We start from the raw sequence: 19,071 nt of genomic DNA on the forward strand, positions 1-19,071 counted from the left end.
TGTGCATTTGGAAGAGAACCATGTGTGCTACTCTGAGCCAGTTGGAGGCAAGTGGGTTAAAATTGTACAGATAAATTGTAGCATTAATCTTCCATCAACTGCACTCTGCAACCCAAGACAATGGGATGGGATTGTTCACTATTCCAGTGGAATAGTACTATACAGCCTTTCTTTTTTTTCCCATTAAAGAGACATTACAGAACATACCAGGATGTTTCTTTGATGGTAAATGCAGCACACAGTAAACCTTTCCAAAATATATTTTTTTAATAAAATCCCTTCTAATGTTGTCTTCCAGCTTCTTACAGGAACACTTTGCTGCTTCATATTGGGACATTCTTAAGACAGCCAGTGGTGGTTAAGAGCCAGGGGACTCTTAATCTGGAGAACCAGGTTTGATTCTCCGCCCTTCCTCTCCACATGAGTAGGGTGGAGTCTTCATGCCATTGCTGCCACCTGGTGAACCAATCCCCTACATTCCCTCTTGCTGGAAGGTGGTGACCTTGAGAGTCACGAGTTTCTTTTCGTGGGAACTTATCTCTCAAGAAACTTCCATCAACCCTCACAATAGGAGTTTTCTGTGAGGTAGGGGGAGAGGAAGGGGAAAATGTTTGTAAGCCACATTGAGTCTCCTTACAGGAAAGAAAGGCGGGATCTAAATCCAAACTTCTCCTTCCTCTCCTCTTCTTTTTCTTCTTCAAATGGACAAGTTTCTCTCCATTTCTTCCATCCCTTGCAATCACCTTTGAGGGAGGGGAAACATCATCTCAGCCCAACAATGTTATGTTTTGTAACATGTAGGGTAGAGGTTTGCTCAACCTGACTACAGTGATGACAGTCTAACACCAGGAGCTGGGGAAGCTATTTGCCAAATGCACAGGACTCCAACTGAGACCGGGATTGCATCTTGAGAAGATAAGGGATTTCTTCCCTGCCCCCATTTTCCTAACCCAAAACAGCCCCAAGAGCTGTTTGCTGTGGAGATGTACATGTAGACCATTGGAATATATGCACTCCCAACAGAGATACAATGCCCCCTGAGCTTTTTTTAGCAAGAAAAATGTGTGTGTGTGTGGGGGGAGGCTGAAGCTTCTTCTCTCCTCATGCCGTGATCCTGATCCAATTTGGAGGCCGAGGTGCTTGGAAAGTTCCTAGTGTCTGACTGTCAGGCCCATTATCCATGGAGCACTTACCTAGGGTCTCTTAGCTGCACAGTGGGGCTGTAAATAACAAATAAATAACAAAAATTAGGGGAAGGGGGAGTTATGCATGGGAGTACAAAGGAGTGGGAGGAGCTGGTGGTGGGCAGAGGAAAGATATCTGGGGCAAAGCTGTGCTCACTGGCAAATCCCTCCTGCTCTGGAGGCAAAGAAAATTAAAGGTGACCTTAAAGTGGTGTTACTTGTTGCAGGGAGAATGGAAATTGGGGAAATAAATCTATACAAGAAATGTTGATGTGATGGACATTCACCCCTGCTATGCAGCAGACATCTTGTGCATAATCTGTGTCAAAATCAGGTCAAGGAAACCCTGACTCTGTATGTTACAAATTGTAACAGGTAGTTCAGGCATAAGAGCTGCTATTGTCAGTCAGAGTAGGCAATACTAGTTTGAATAGACCAGGGACGGAGGAAGAGGAAACTGCACCCGGAGCATGATCTGCCTGAGCGCGTGCCCTGCCCTTTCCCACGTCCCGCTCCTGGGAGTGGGATCTGGAGAGGTGATTTTTTCCCCCCACATGACGCCAATGGCACGTGTCTGGGGCGTGACACATACACACACGCCCCGTTGCAGCTTCATCACTGGAATAGACCAGCAGCCTGACAAGCAGTACAGAGAATAAGAGTATTCAATTGTACAAAATCTTGGAACAGTATATACCCAAAAACATTACAAGGCAAGTGCATGGCTGAATTCCCACTGAAAATTTAATCTAGATACAACCAAGTTTCAAAAGAATCGGCACCTTTTCATCCAGGTTCCAAAATCCTCACTGCAGCATGTTTCTAGTGAAGACGTCTAGGCCTGCCCCCTGGTGTGTGTGTGTGTGTGTGTGTGTGTGTGTGTGTGTGTGTGTGCGCGCGCGCGCGCGCGCCTGCTGTCTGGGGTGCAAATTGTTAAGCTAGCACCACCAAAATTTCGGAGTTTCTTTAGGAGACCCTCCTGATGATACCACCAAGGTTGGGTGAAGTTTGATTAATGGGGGTCAAAGTTATGGACCCTCAAATGTGTAGCCCCTATCTCCTATTAGCTTTCATTGGAAACAATGGGGGATGGGGGCACCCCCTTAGGGAGTCCATAGCTTTGGACCCACTGGACCAAATTTCACAAAAACTGGGTGGTATTAGTAGGAGACTCTACCCAGGTTTGGTGAAGTTTGGTCCCAAAGTTATGGAGCCTCAAATGTGTAGCCCCCATCTCCTATTAGTGTTTTTTTCAAAAAGGTGCATATACAAACAGGTCCAGGAAAAACCCGTGATAAGGGTGGGGGAGGAACGCCAGAAACGGGACTGATCTGTGTTCTGCGGTTCGGCAGTGGGGAGATCACGAGGAAACCTGGATATTTCAGGTGACTATCCCAGGATTAATCGCCAGTGGGAAATCGCCCCATGATATAAACCATGACCATACATTTTCAGATTGTTGCTTTGTGAGATGCATAATACTTCAGTACTTGCAAAGTAGTTCCAATGTTTGTTTGGAAGGATATTTCGGTAACTTGGAGATCTCGGAGGATCCAGGTTTGAATCACCATGCTGCCATGGAATCTAACTGGGTGGCCTTGGGCTATTCACAAACTCACCCTGACCTACCTCCCAGGAATCTTGTAAGGCTAAAATGAAGAAGTGGAGAATAATGTATTGGGTCCATGTTGTGGAGAGAAGTGGGGTATAAAGGAAGGAAATAAATAAGCAAGCAAAGGACACATAGTACACTGAGTGTGGAGGATAGGGGCTTGGTTTTTTTTATTTGCCATTTTTTATTGCAACAAGAAATTTTTCCCCCCATTCCCAACATCTATGTCTAAACCAGGCTGGTACACAGACCACTTTAAAGTCTTATACATTATTCCAAAATAGCAATTAAATACGTAACAGAACAAAATTTCTCACTTCAGGACCAAACTAAAAGCAAACTTGTCTAGCAGCTCCGCCAGGTATCTTAACAACCAACAAGTACTAAATCGTCACTTCTTCTGGCTCTTCAGCAAAGGCTGTTTGCTCAGGGAGGCCCTTCAGATTCAAATATCGTACCTCTTTTTCTGCACATGCACACAACCAAACACACACACACACCATTCTCATTAGTTCTGAATGATACTTATTGTGTATGGTAATGACTGAATTCATGGCTACGAACTGTTCCACACACAAAACCCAAATAAACTTTGTTACAGAATGTATTGTCGAAGGCTTTCACAGCTGGATTCAACTGGTTGTGGTGGGTTTCTGGGCTATGTGATGGTGGTCTGGTGGATCTTGTTTCTAACGTTTCGCCTGCATCTATGGCCGGTATCTTCAGAGGTGTATCACAGAGGGAAGTCTGTTTCACAGAAATTTTGTTACAGAAGTTTGTTACAGAAGTTTTATAGCTGGTGGCCAACTAAAGTTCACAGACAAGTTTGCAATTTGCATATGTTTTGCTGTCAAACTGAAAGGAATTTGAAGGATTCCAGATCTAATTTAAGTGCTTCCAAGCACTGGTATCCAAATGCTGGGAACAAAAGTGAGTGACAGATGCTTAACCTTGTAAAGCAAAACCAGATTTGAGATCCATTGAGATTCAAGATTTGCCAACCAGTTTGCTAAAATGTTTATCCTGCTTTATATATTAGCAAGCAAAACTAAACCTCACTATTTGACCATCCAGGAAAATTCCACTTTCAGAACATTACACAACGAATGTGCAAAACTCTGTGAACAAGAAAAGGAACACTGACATATCAACTATTTGATGATTGAAACTTTGGATTTGTAACCTTATTTAGATTTCTACATATGATTGCTATTGTGTAATTAAGAAATAGTGCTTGTCTAGCTTTGAAAAAAAAAGGAATAAGGTGGGAGAGGAAATGGCAACTAAGATCTGGTTGGTTGGAGTTTTAGTATTGCATCAGGACCCACTGGGGTGGGGATTGGAATGAAGAGATTGGGAAAACATTCCACCTTGTTCTTACTATTGAGGATAGTTGAAAAGCTGAAAAGATGCCAAATGGCAAAGTGGCAGTAGTGAAAGAAAGGAGGCTCAGAAGAAAGCTACGTGCCCCCTCCAAAAAATCAATAAAGCAAAACCCACTGAATTTAGATGACCAGAGCCATTTTTAAAAGGAACAAAATATTTCATTGCATGTTACAAGGCCTTTAGGTTCAGGGACACTATTTAAGCTATAGGAGTCCACTGTTTACATTTTGTGCTGCCTAAAAACCCTATTACACTGCTTAATAACTGTTTGGATTTCTGGACTCCGTGGCTGTTCTTACCCACTAACTCATCCTCATTGAGATAAATGACCAGACTCTTGTGAGATCCTGAGCAGGTCCCACAGGTCTTTCAAAACAGAGTGAGAATTTTAGCAGCAGTATGATGCTAATTATGGAAGTGAGATGCTGACAGCAAAGGAAACTTAGTCCCAAAAAAGGAACAGGAAAGCTGCTGTAGCTCTTAAACCTCTCAAAAGGCAACAGTAATAAAGACCTGCCATTCTGTCTAGCTGCACTGATCTGCCCATATTTGTTAATTGTGTAGCATTAGTTTCTATTCCAGTTGTAGGCTACAATGCACTTGTAACTGACTGTCGCAGCAAAAACAGCATCTGTTCTGACTAAAATGGAACAGATGAAACATTGGTAGTTCTTGGGATACTCTGATGTTTTACTACAGTTGGATGGCAATTTCATTTATCGCCCAAATCCCTTCACAGTGACCGTGAGTACAAAAAAATGAGATGCCAAGCCAGCCACAGAACAAGCAGAGCATTAGAAAAGACTGCCAGACAGCTGGCTAATAAGAGCAGGTTCCAGTTATGCCCCTGGCAATTCAATTTTTCTGGGAAGGGAGGGGGGGGGGAAGTGTGAAAGAATGCCTCAGGCAGTCAGGAAACACTATTAGGCAAGGTCTCTCTCACTCTCACATACACAACATAGTGAAGATCTCCCTCTATTGACTGGAGTAGAGAATGCTGGCATGTAACACAAAGAGTTCTTTATCTCAATTCAATTCTGAATTGAGGAGCATATCCTAAAATATTAGTCTGCAAAAGGATAGGTCACTCATAAAGATGAAAGCTGGGGGACTTCCATGAATGATGATAATTCCAGAGGGGCAGCCATGTTAATCTGTTTCAAGAAAAGCAGTCTTGTGTCACCTTAAAGATTAACAAGACTTTATTATACCATAAGCTTCTGTGGACTAGAGATTTCTAAACCTATGAAAGCTTATTCAGGAATAAAAGCATGTTAGTCTTTCAACTGCCACTAGATTCTTGTTTATTTTTGAGAGCATCAGTGCATTTGGGATTTGTATTCTTGTGATGGACAAGTAGCCATGTCAGAGGCTTATCCAGTGGTGGGATTCAGCAGGTTCGCACCTCTTCGGCAAAAACGGTTGTTAAAGTGGTACTTGTAAACAGCCAGTTGTTAAATTATTTGAATCCCAGCACCGGAACCAGTTGTTAAATTATTTAAATCCTACCAGTGGGCTTATCTCTGCTGAAGCTGTGTAAATCTTACTTAAACAGTTATTTGCACAAAGGTAGCATTTTCTGGATGATTTTCACATAAGGGAAGTTTAACAGGAACTTTTAATTGGGGTGATTCTCCTCCTCTCTGTCCATTCATGAAAGAGTAGCCAATATGCTCAATTCATCAAATTGAACACCTGATCAGTACACTCAAGCCACAACTAATGGGAACATGTCAATATTTACTCACGAATACAAACACTGCTTACATTTGCAGAAGTCATATTAGAAGGATTGTTCCAGAATAGGTGGCTTAGAATTGTTATCATTATCTATAAATATCTAATAAGGGTTGCTTTCCATATTTGTGGCAATTTTTTGCTGCAGTGGCTCATCTTAACCCAGGGCATACACAGTGGTTCTCCTTGATATTCCAGATTTACATACTACTTGGTATCTCTATGGTGTCCAAAATAGCTTTGTTCATACTGCTAATCCATTCCCAATGATACTTCAGGCCGATTCATGGGGGAAGAGGTTGAAAAGGGGAAAGCTTACATTCCACAGTGCACATACAGGTAAGTAAAGGTTGGACTTTCTTATCTGCATAAGGACATAGTTCAAAGGTTCTCACCTTATGCAGGCAGGAGCCAGCTGAGATATTCAGGCTGGCACAGGATATGCTTCTCCACATAAGCAGAGCACAACCTATCTCTTGCCAAAATCTCCCTGTAAATGGAAAGCCTGCGTGCCTGGGAGAAGGCAAGAGCAAATCCTACCAAGTATTCTGCATTCAGTGACATTTCTCTCTTTGCCATGGTTGTTTATCATATGCAAGATTTTGATGTGAGAGTCATCCTGCACATAAATCATGAAGTAAATACTTATCAGCAGAAGGCTGGACCACATGTCTGCCCAGTCTCATTCAGACATATCTGTATGAAGTACCATTAACAAAAAAATCACATTAATTTATGCTTGAAGGGGGTTATGCATATGAGCACAGAGATTGGCTTATATACATACAATGGAGCTCTCTCTCTCTCTCTCTCTCTCTTCGGGGAAATAAGAAAGAAATGATACACAACACAGTGTTGTCAGTGTTGTATGTATGCACACATAGATGTCCAGAGTATTCCCACACTGTTCTAGCTTCTATGATAGCAGAATTCACAGATAAGAAGTAGTGAAGATGAAGAAAAATTACCTCCTCCCTCCCCCGCTCTCCCTTGCAGCAAAGCAAAGAAAGAACAATGTTTTTATATCTGTCTATGAAATCCAGAGAAAGGCACAATATAGGTCTGTCTAAATGTCTCCTGCTGTGCTTGCCTTACTTTCCCTGCACTCTAATAGCACCTTTCTACTCAGAATGCTGGAGAGCGATTATGTATGTGTACAGACAGGCATGTATATGAACACTGGTATATACAGATCAAAGGACACAATGAACAGGCACAGACTGTCACATATGCCCAAGGCGACACACAATTGCACATTTACACATATAAAGAGGTACTATGAACAAATATACATAAGTTGTGAAAGCATATGAAGCCTCTGGGAACACCTGCTAGTACTGTGCTGGCAGTTTGGAAGCTTTACTTAGTGGTGGTCTACAATATGCCCATAGAAAGCCAATGAGTGCCAGAATGGGGCAGCTGGAAAGATGCTCATTTAAGTAATTCACAGAATGTCAGGTGTACAGCGCCACAGGAAGAATTAATAACCAGTAGGATCAGAAAGCCTCCTGAGTAACATGTGGACATTCACCTGCAGAATCCAAGCACAAAGGATGGTACATCTCCAGCTCCTCACATATTGAATAAGTGACTATGGATTTCAGGGGCACTGAAGCTAAAGTGGAACTACTGATTTGGATGTCAATGTAAACCAGAATTGGGGGAAACATGAACATAGATTTTAACATGGGGAAATAGTGAACCAAAAGAGAAATAGGTCTTATAGACAGTAACAGCAAGAGCTCAAAGAGGAAAGCAAGGAATCAATGGTGAATGTTTGGGGATGGATCAGTGCAGCCTTGTGGGCCAGGCAGCCCAAGGGAAAACGGTCTAACATTGCATCCCATTGATTTCACTACAGGCTTAGTCAATGCTTGGAAAGAAGGCAGGGCTGAAGGTGGCTGAATGTCGAACTTCTTTGTCCACAGTATGGATCCAAATCCATTAAGAAACAGAGCGAGCAATTGATCCAAGACCTCTACAGGAGGGTGCAAACAAAACAAAGAATGCAGTGGGGAAGATCATAACTTTTTAGTTTCTCCCTCCCAAAATGCACATCTCAACATTTTCTTCCTTCTGCTGCTTTAGTGACTTCCTCAAACTATAATAATGAAATTCTGGGAATTCTAAAGATTTGGCATGGGACTTATCAAATCACTCCAGGAATTTCACCAGAGTCATGTCCATGAGAAGTTTGGTCCGGAGCTCCAATGAGGAATCATAAAAAAGCAGGTTTGACCTAACTGAGAAACAGCTAATAATTCAATGACAGGACCTTCTCCATGTTGGAAGTGATGGACTTTGTGCTGTCTCTTAACCTCAGACTTCAGAGGGACACTTGACTAGAGAGTCAGAAAGACAGAGGGGCTAAGGCACCGGGCATCCTTTCTCTACTGCTCTGACACTATCCTTTTGATGTGTAGATTGATTTTTTTTCAGGAAACTTCCTTCCTTCCTTCCTGATTCTTCTTACATCTCCTCTCGCACGCACACCTCTGTGAAGACAGATTCAGATGGGTTAGTTCTGAAGCAGAGAGAAAAAGGTTTGTTGGTCTGAAAGGTGCCACTGGATCCAAACTTTTAGGCACACCTCTTCTCCATCTTATTCTATCCTGACCAGAAATGGAGTTCTTAAAAGAAATGAAGTATATTAGTTTGAATATATAAAAAGGCTCTAAGTACTTTTGTTCCTGGCACACACAGAAATTAGATAAGCTTTGTATTGTCGAAAGCTTTGTTGTGCACACTATAGCCTTTGTGCATTCTGCCCGGATGACCAGTTCAGGGGCTAAGGGTCCCTGAATTTGAAGATACCAACAGTCCTTCGATGATTACAATCAAAACCAGCTGACGGAATTCTTTATCTGACTTAGGGACAGAACATATAACTTGCTTCCCCTGTAAGTACTTGTACCTGGTAAACAGCCAGAAATAAGACAAGAAATTAGTCTACATTGTTTTAAAAAGCTATGAACCACCGGGTTAGTCTCCAGCTACAAATCACAGTATCCAGTTACTTCCATGACAGGCATACATCAAATCCACTATGGTTATGTTGGAGATACCACTGCAAACCTGCTACATCACAACACTGAATACATGAATTTTCTGCTCTGAAAGTGAAGTACCACCGTGCCAAAGCCTCGGAAGACCAGCACAGGGAAGCTGCGGCTGCATCACTTCAGTTGTTCAATTGCTTCCTTGTGCTGAGACACTTTCATAGCCTCTTTGCTATGGGAAGAGGACACCTTTGACAGCGACATGGCGAGCTGTTTCTCTCACATGGATTCTTTTCCATGTAAGTCTTGACAAAGAACTTTTCAAATGCCATCCCCACCAGCAGATGCTCAAAAGTGCAGCAGCTCTAACTAGGAGGAACCTAATTCTTTCCACGGTCAGGCAGTGTCTGAAAGAGAGACAGTGAAAGTGGGCAGTACAACAAATGTGGAAGAGTGGGAAAGGTGAGAAATTGGGATCATAGTAGCCCTGGTCCAAAACCTTTATAATTTAAAGGTTATCTTTTAATTGTATTACTGATTGGGGAAGCTCAAATACCATCCTAAGATTTAAAGACTTACTCTATGTTGTTTTCAGTTTCAAAATTCATCACTGTTGTCTGATGTGAATAAGTATGTTGCCAGTAAAAGTGTTCCAGTTGCAGAGAAACAAACTGATAGGGAGATTAATAGAATGACATGCAGGAAGAGGGGAAACGAGATGACAAACGGACTGACAGGACAACCCATGAAAACCCACACATCTACTAGCCCATGTCAAATCCTACTTGGTCAGTCTCTCTCTCTCTCGGACACATACACATGGACGCACACGTTCTCTGCCACTGCTTCACTTTATGCCACCCCCAGCTTCCTGTTAAAGCACATATCCTTGAGTCTGGCTGCAGGAGTCTGTTAAAATCTCCCTTAGTTGCAACTGCTCCTTTATTACACCCCAGACAAAGAGTGGGACAGGTCTCAACATGGATTAATGACCAAAATCTTTTGGTGGGACAGAAAAGAAACAAGAGAGATGATCAGTTTCTCTTTTGCATCCCTAAGAAACTTGAGAAAAGAGGTGACTTTTTATTCTTCACCCTTCTCTTTCTCCAGGGCAATAAGCTCCTTGGTCCACTTGGCCTTGGGAGGGCCCTGATCTTCAGCAGAACTGTGGTCAGCAGACAGACCTGCCATTCCATCACCCTCACCATTGCCTTCCAAGTCCAGTTCTTCAAAGGAGGAGCCACTGGCCCCTGACTCACTGTAACTGTGCTCACTGCGATTGTCTACCTCATCTCGGCCACGGCCAGGTGTGAAAGGGGATAAGATGGAGGTAGCCACTGAAGTCTCCCTGCTGTCGGTTGTGATCTCCAGGCTGACAGAGCTGGTCTCGCTCAGACTTTCGGCCCCTTTATGTGGGAAAAAGACAAAAAGGTTAAAGCCAGGAAAAGAGAATGAACTTTGAATAATGAAATATACTCTACACATTTCCATCCTAGCAGTGTTCTCAGGACATTTAGAAATCTTCCATCATTAAAAAATGTGCAAAGCATCTCAATCCATCTCAGGGCAGAAGTATTAAAAATCTTCACACTTTATCATATGGAAGTACTTATGAAGGAGCTGAAAGTGATGTAATGGGCATAACCTATCAAGACAAAATTCGTTCAGCATGTTCTCATGTAAAACAGCCAGTGACTATCCCACTGATTTCAGTCCTTTGGGCCAGGGGCTTTTCATTTGAACTATGTATTATGAATACTGTCCCATAGAATGTATCCCCATCAACATACACAAGATTGGAAGGGGTGGGGGGAGCTTATAGCCTAGATGTGTGGCTGTCAGAATGTTCCAGAGTCTCTAAACCTGTCCACCCCAAATTGGCAAATCAAGAACCATTAAACAAGAGAAAGGTTTATTCAGGAAAATAAAACATGATTTCAGCCACATCAAAATGAACTTAAAATAGCATTCTAACTAACAATTGCTCGCCTGCATTGATGGTAAACTGGAATTATTGAATCTACAGTTACCTAGACTACCCTAGAAACTGAAAAAAAAACCCCAATCATGAACAGCCTAGTATAGTCTTAAAGTGGCTACTGTGGGTTTTCTGGGCTGTGTGACTGTGGTTGGAAGTTTTAGCTCCTAACAGTTCCTCCACATGTATGGCTTCTCTTACCATGACATGCCTCTGAAGATGCCAGCCATAGATGCAGGGGAAACGTTAGGAGCTAAAACTACCAGACCATGGCCATACAATCTAGAAAATCACAGCCAACAGCCAGTTGATGCTTCAACAGTACACAGTTTTAATTATTGCAGGTCTAAGGGAAATTTTGTTCCAGAATTAATACACTACACATACATATTTTGTATGGCATGAAGTCATAATGTATAGCTTCCCTGAGCCCTTCGGGGATGGGCAGAGTAAAAATCAAACAAACAAACAAACAAATACAATTCTTTCACTTCCCAATATAATGATATAAGCCCAATAAACAAAACTGTGGTATAACATCAATTTAGCTCTAGATACACACTGTGCTTCAAATATCCAAATATTACTTATTAAAATACTGGAGATATATTAAGGACAATATTGGAATGTCCCTGATGGAAAAAATATTAGGTAGGAATGAAGCGCTTTCGTTTCAAGTATTCCACCTGGCTGTTTGGCAAATTCCAGACACAGATTTCCTTCTCTAAGGGAATTGTGGCCATCAGGAAAGTGCATTCTGATTGCCCTCTACTGGACAAAAAGTGTCCAGGCTGTTCTGTTCTCTCTCACAATCCCATCCATCCTCCTACTAGATTAATGCCATCTGTGTCGTCCTCAACTGGGCGCAAGGCTTAAAGGTAGGATGCAAATATTATACTGATAAACACTGATAAACAATTTGCATTATTCAGAGACTTCCTTTCAGGAGTTCCTACAGCAGCACTTCACAGGTAATTAAATAAGGAACCTGGACCAGAAAGATCATGGGATTTGCCCATGGTTACGCAGCAGCTGAAAACTGGTAGATCTGTATCAAATATATATTTACTAGTCACATTGGCAATATGGATAGTTTTATGTCTACGAGTCAAAGGTGATTTTTTTCCCCTTGTAACAGCAGCAAGCACTTTAGCAAGCACCAAACCAAAACATGCACATGAGAAGACATAAGGGTGTGGGAGTTCCCCCTTAACCCACTTTAAGAATCCTTGATTGAGGGAAGGAGAATTCCCAGCAGCAGTCAGAATACATCTTTGCATGCTAAATGCATACACTATCTGCCAATATCACATGCACTTCCAGTTACATGCCAGTATGCCAAGGAGACGAGTATGCTTAATAAGGTAAAAAACTTGTTTTTCAATTTACTCAGCAGGTAACAAAATTTAAAAAACACAATACTACTAAAAAAACCTCAAAAGCAGTATTACAGAACCAATTTACAGACTAAAACCATCAGTGAACCCCAAAAGGCTTTCCCCAAATGTTCGCAAAGCCAGCAAAAATGGAACTCTCTGCAGTCTCAGTGGCCCTGGAGACAATGACTTTGTCTTGTATCATGACCTACTGGAACATCTGGTGGCAGAGGTGTACACAACAGGGACTCCCAGGAGTCCTGAGTATTTGGAGTTGGTTCCCAAGAATCACAAGCACATATTTTAGCGCCTGCCTGTTGCAACTTTGGAATAGTTCAGATCTTCCACAAGGGGTGGAACACCGTGGGATGTGGATCCTGACAGATTTCATCACAAAGTCCAGCAGAGAAGCCTTTGATCAGGATATATCAGACAGAAAAACAGACAGTGGTGGCTACAGCAGCTGTCTTCTCTTTCTGAAAATGTACTGAGGGTGTGCTCTGGAAGTGACCTTAATGAGCTGGCTGAATTCAGCAGGAGGATATTGTCCACATAATATCAATGGTTACATTCCAGGCCTTCTGACCAGGCCCCCAAATCTTGGCTTATTTTCACATTGTCAAGATTTTCATTTATTTATTTAGAACATTTTATGCCACCCTTCCACTCAATCAGAGTTTGCAGCTGGAGAACAGAGACACGCTAAGGCAAATACAACTGGTTGCGGTGGGTTTTCTGGGCTGTGTGGCCGTGGTCTGGTGGATCTTGTTCCTAATGTTTCGCCTGTATCTGTGGCTGACATCTTCAGATGTGTATCACAGAGAGAAGTCCACTGGACACAGTGTGTAACAGACTTCCCTCTGAGATACACCTCTGAAGATGCCAGCCACAGATGCAGGCGAAACGTGAGGAACAAGATCCACCAGACCACAGCCACACAGCCCGGAAAACCTACCACAACCAGTTGAATCTGGCCGTGAAAACCTTTGACAATAAATTAAAAATACAGTCTAAATAATTTTTAAAATTCATTTAAAAACACACACGAACACTAGGCCAATACTGATTGGGGGAGGGGGGGGGGGTTGCCAGATACAACAAAAAAGTCTTCACCTGTTGACAAAATAATACCGATACAAGGAGCCAGATGTATCTCCCTGGGGAGGGAGTTCTGATATTTTGGTGCCATGACTGAGAAAACCCTTTCACAGGTCACCATCTGTCTAACCTCAGATGTCAGGGGTAACCAAAGCAGGGCCTCTGAGGATGACTAGAGTGAGCAAGAGGGTTTGCATAGGAGAAGGTGATCCTTGAGGTAAGTCACAGGCCATATAGGGCTTTAAAAGTCAATACCAGCAACTTGAATTGAGCCCAAAAGCAAACTGGAAGCCAACATAGGTAGAACAAAGCTGGGCTGATATAGACCCTATGACCCACTCCAGTCAACACTCTGGTTGCAGAGTTATAAAATCATAGAATTAGTATCAACTGTAGCTTCCGACAGTCTTCAAGAGCAAGCCCTACATAGAAGGTACTGCAGTAATCCAGTCTAGATGTTACTAGGGCATGCTCCACAGTGGCAAGATCCTTTCTGCCAATGTTGACTCACCAGTCAAAGCTGGTGAAACGTACTTTTGGCCATTGCTGCCACCTGTTTATCCAACAGAAGGCTCAACTCTAGAAGCACCTCCAAGCTACAAATCTGCTCCTTTGAGAGAGCAACACCCCATCCAGAACTGGGGATAACCCAAGTGAGACCTTCTCCCAACAAATAGTGCCTCCATTTTGTTGGGATTAAGTGTCACCTTGTTAGCCCTCCTCCATTCCAAAATTGATTTCAGGCTCCCATTCACAGTTTCCACAGCCTTCCTGGGATCTGCTGGTACAGCGAGATAGAGCTGAGTGTCATCTACATATTGGTGGCAACTCAGCCCAAATCTCTTGACAACTCCCCCCAATGTCTTTACATAGATGTTTGAATAGCATGGGGAACAAGATGGAACACTGGGGAAACCCACATCTGGACATTCACCCAGTATTTAACATGCTTCTGCAAAAAGATCACCTAGATGCCTCCAGGATGTTTGGTACTTCTGAGCCACTCTCAGCTGTTCTCCCTCCCCTCAATGTGGTTCACAAATAGACACAGTCTTTACTATCAACGAATTTGTAACTGGCCTGGAGACCAGAGTGCTTTCAAATGAGGCTCCATTTGTTCCTCCAAATGCTTTCTTGGCATTAGGTTCAGCTCCCTGCACTTCCACAAAGATACTACTAAAGGCTGCTCCCTTTAGCGCTTCTGTCCCCAATGATAAGTGAACAAATAGTAAAGCTTATGTTTTTTTGGAACACAGTGTGCCTAAAGTATTTTTTTCCCCTGTAAGTCAAACAGAAGTTCAACGGGAATATTTAAAGGTCTGATGGTCAGCTCTTTTCATGGCAGTGCTCTGAGTGTACACCCTCTTGGTGCTGATGCCCTCTTTCAGCAAAATCATACTCTACAAGGAGCTCAGTGAACAGAAGGCCAATGGAGCAACCTGCTATAAATGGTCTTCAGCTCCACTTTCTTCCTACTAGGATCTGAAATATTTGCATGTATGTTCAAAACAAGGATAAAGCACACAAGGGATATTGCAGATTTTTTTTAAAAGGATGTCCCTTGCCCCAGATCCTAAATTCCACATTTTTCCTTTCCCAAGCTCAATATCGGGCATCTCCAGTTACATGATAGACAGCAGAGCTTGGGGAACTCTTAGATGTGGAGAACTACTGCCAGTCAAGAGAGGACAATACTGCACGAGACTGGTCAGGTGGTAGGTTCAAGTGTTACACAGGACTTGAGGAAGGCAGGGCACACGTACTGCTGTAAGGAGTACCCGCCGCTGACTTTTCAACCAAACAGCCATATTGTCCGACCTATTATACTTTATTGTACGTTCAATTATTTATTCTAAATTTTAATATATAATCAGAGAATGAGGGTTTTTTTATTATCAGCAACTTCAACATTCTTGCCATTGGCATGCTGAACTTTGAATACTTCAGCCACAACTACTGCGTCATCTGGGGAGCTGCCTGTTTCCCTGTGTGAGTAATAGATATACGAAAAGAGAACAACCAACAGCACACACTTAGTGATTTCCTTCTGAGAGGCAACAAAGGTAAGCTGATAATGCTATTTTACAATTTTATCAGAAATACAAATGTCACCCCAGTAAGGCGTCAATTGGCACTCAGAGATAAGGGCTGTGACAACCACAGTGTAATGAGCACTAGGACTCAAGCCAATTCTGACAGATCATCACTCAAATCTACCCAACAGGTTCAGTATGAAATCAATTACTGCATGCCCTCGAGTGTCTAGCATTGGCCTTATGGCATATAAATCCATACACAAATAGTCAACATTTTTGGAAACAGTCGAAGCCATAAGTTGACACCTTACATGACTGGGAACCTAGGAACACATATCACTCCTTTCCACCAAGTTTTGGACCATGGGCCATCTAGCCGTGCATTGTGTTCTCTGACTAGTAGCAGTTCTCTAGGGTTTCAGGTACTAAAAGGTCTTTCATAACACTGATTACAGGAGATCCTTTCACTAGCGATGTCACGGAGTAATTTAGGATTTTCTGTATGAAAAGCATGTGCCCTTCCCCAAGGCAATAGGAAACCCTGCTGCTGTATTAACACTGTGATATTATGAATATTTCCCTAAGCAAAAGAAATCTCTTATATGTCTCTGGAATAAAGATTTTGAGGACTGAAATTAAATTTGAGTCTGACACTCAGGTCTCCTGGTATTCAATGGATACCACTAATCAAGGGCATTGTGGAGGTTAGCAGTACAGGCGCCTGCTCAAGGGCATATACTCAAACAAACCATCTCTCTGTGTGACGGAGACCTTCTTGCCACGAGCTTCCCTCCACAAGTCTGCCTGTATCAGTCTCTACACTGTGTTTAAGTCCCATAGCCTCTAGCCTGCTGTAGTATGAAGCATTATACTCTGCCACTTTGTTAATTGATACTTCATTTAATTCAAACAGCCAGTGGCACTAAACAACAAGGAAATGCTGCTCCCAACCTAGAAAGAAAGAAACAAAACCTTTTAGAGTCTCCCTATCTGACTTTTCCCTTGAAAAGACTTGTCAATAGCGATAAAGCACAATCTGCACTCTCTTAGCAAGCACTTGTCAATAAAAGAATCAATAAAAACAATGGATTCAGAAACATCTCTATTTGCACAATGTGCACTATGAAATTCAACCCCACACATAGTATCCTAAGGCTAAGTAGATGGTTCTATGGCCATGTTCTCAAAAAGAAATCCCTTACAGCTGCTGCAACAGAAGTGAGGTCTTTGCCTTTACAGACACGCTGGATCCCTGGCTCTATTTACACCGGAGTCCCCAACATGATGCCTAGGGGCACCACAGCACCACGCACACCTTCCCTGGTACCTGCTAAGTATTTTTAGAAAGTGGGCAGGGCTAGTCAGAGTCCTGGCCAATAGGGCTTCTGATGGCACATTTGGGATCTGATTGGCTGCTTCGATTAAAATGACATTTCAGCAACAACTGCCAAATGCATTTTTGGTTTTATTCTCTCTCTGATTCCTCATTCCCACTATATTTTTAAAATTTACTCATCTTATACCCTGTACTTTGGCTTCCTCTGTATGTGTGGTTGGCTATTTTGTGGCTGCACCCATTGCCCTGTGTCAGAATTCAAAAGGTATCGGCAGGCTCAGAAAGCCCCCTGGTCTCCACAGCAGTGAGCACCAGACTGCCACTCTTCCTTCTGAGACTTGAATGCTCCTCTGCTCTGACTGGGCCTTCATTCTCCCAAGCATGGAGGCAAATCTTCAGTACAAAGTCTGGCTTTCTTTCCCAACCCAGCTCTCCTTACCTAGAGAAAGCTCTACTTGATTGACCAGCAATAGGGGGTAATGGAGCAGAATTGTGGTCACTGAGCAGAGCTGGGAAAACACATAGGCTGATTTTCAAGAGATGGCCCATCTTTAGAAAGTGGTTTTGGGAACCTGCAGATTTAGCTGCTTTGGATACTGATTAGTTGGGAGAGTGGGATGTAAATAACAAATATATCTGTAAGTACTCTGAAATCGCAGCTGACTTATGGCCACCCCAGCAAGGGGCTTTTAAGGGAAGTGTGAAGCAGAGGTGGTTTGCCATTGCCTTCCTCTGCAAAGCCTTCCATGGTGGTCTCCTTCCCAAGTACCGTCCCTGCTTAGCTTCTGAGATGATGAGACCAGGCTATCCCATGCTGCTTTCCATCCCAAATTAAAAAAGGGATCTAAACAAAAATAAGCAGCAAGGGCAATAAACAAGAATGTTAAGAGATTGAAGGGTTGGTGATAGGCTGGCAGAATCGGCAAGGAAAGCCCTAAAATGCCAGTTTTGGTGACTTTTGACATGTGAATAGACGGAGCTGCTATTTACCTTGGTTTTTAATCAAATGTTTGGCATAAACTGACAGTATATAGTTTTCATATAATAATTCCAGATGGGTATTAGTCTGTGGTAGCAAAATAAGGCAGGAATCCAATGGCACCTTAAAGAGCAACAAGATCAATTCCATTAGTCAGAACTCACTTTGTCATCTGCCTCTGATGAAGGAAGCAGCTCTGACTGAGAAATATGCTGAAATAAATTGTGTTAATCTTTAAGGGGCCAATAGAATCCCATGTTGTTTAACCTTCAAATGATAAACTGGCTACAAGTACTGGTTGGCTGATTTTCAGGACTGATTTCTAAGATTTTTTTTAAAATGCTAGCCCAGCAAGTTCAAGGAATGAAGCCATGGCTGAGCTCTCAAAATATGAGGGTGAGGAAGCCAGAGATGTATCTAGAAAAATGGAGCCCAGAGGCAAAAGCTGAATTTTCTGCCCACCCCCCAGGCACCCAGATCTAATGCCCAGAGCCCAGGTCTACTGCCTGGAGCCTGTGCCAGTGTCCAAGTCTACTGTCTGGAGCCCGTGTCAGCATCCAGGTCTACTGCTTGGAGCCACCGCCAGTGTCCAGGTCTACTGCCCGAAGCTGGTGCCGGCATAAGCTGGTGCTGGTGTCCAGGTCTATGTGTATCCCTGGAGGAAGCAATGACCATCTGGAGCACTCCTTGCCAAAAAGCTCACCTTCAGAGGGCATAGACCCAGAATGGATGGACACTTACAGAACTATATGGGGTGTTGCTTTATCACATGGCGCCCAAGGCTCATCCTAGGTGCTGCATGCCCCCAACCAGTTGCGACTCAGTCCAAACTCACCCCAGCTGTGCCCTGCCCCCAGTGTCCACATGGAGATTGGAAGTGGCAAGGTCCTGTTTGATCCTGACCTCAGGGAGGTTCCGGTTCAGCTTAATTCAAGCCTTGCTTAGGCCAAGATCAGACTGAGCACGGGGGCTGTCCAGCTCCAGCTCTGTACTACTGGCTCCACCCCCAAGCTCTACCTGACCACTGGGGGAAGATGCTGCTTGGCGCACACCTTGTCTCTGCCTTCCTTTACTTGGTGCCATTAGTCTCTCAGTCGAGAGCGTAAGGCTGACATCTGCTTTGGAAGCAATGTTCTTTTCTCGCACAACTGTCATATGAAGCCAGCAGTGCCCTCTCCAAATGAGATTCTCACAGGTAATTGCTGCCCAAGGAGACAAGTGCCTGCATGAAAACTGCAGCAAAGCCTGGAGAAAAAATAAGTGATTAGAAAAGCAAAAAATGAAGCACAGACAAGCAGTGCATCTCCACACTCCTGAGAGAGAAAGAGAGAGAGAGAGAGAAATGGAGCA

The 19,071-nt window shown here is 43.1% G+C and overlaps 1 protein-coding gene across 8 annotated transcripts in view; it reads right to left on the minus strand.

The window, feature by feature from the left end:
- Window positions 1–2,939: 2,939 nt before the first annotated feature.
- TEX264 (testis expressed 264, ER-phagy receptor) overlaps window positions 2,940–19,071 on the minus strand; it is a 184,841-nt gene continuing 168,709 nt past the window's right edge. For 7 of the 8 annotated variants that reach the window (XM_048488702.1, XM_048488695.1, XM_048488698.1 and 4 more), the window contains one exon: window positions 2,940–10,324. In XM_048488702.1, the coding sequence (XP_048344659.1) occupies window positions 10,002–10,324 (323 nt within the window). In that variant the 3' untranslated portion in view covers window positions 2,940–10,001. The remainder of the gene's footprint in view (window positions 10,325–19,071) is intronic. The other variant, XM_048488704.1, reaches the window with a different exon arrangement.

Source organism: Sphaerodactylus townsendi, linkage group LG03 (genome assembly GCF_021028975.2).
Source record: "Sphaerodactylus townsendi isolate TG3544 linkage group LG03, MPM_Stown_v2.3, whole genome shotgun sequence".
Lineage (NCBI taxonomy): Eukaryota > Metazoa > Chordata > Lepidosauria > Squamata > Sphaerodactylidae > Sphaerodactylus > Sphaerodactylus townsendi.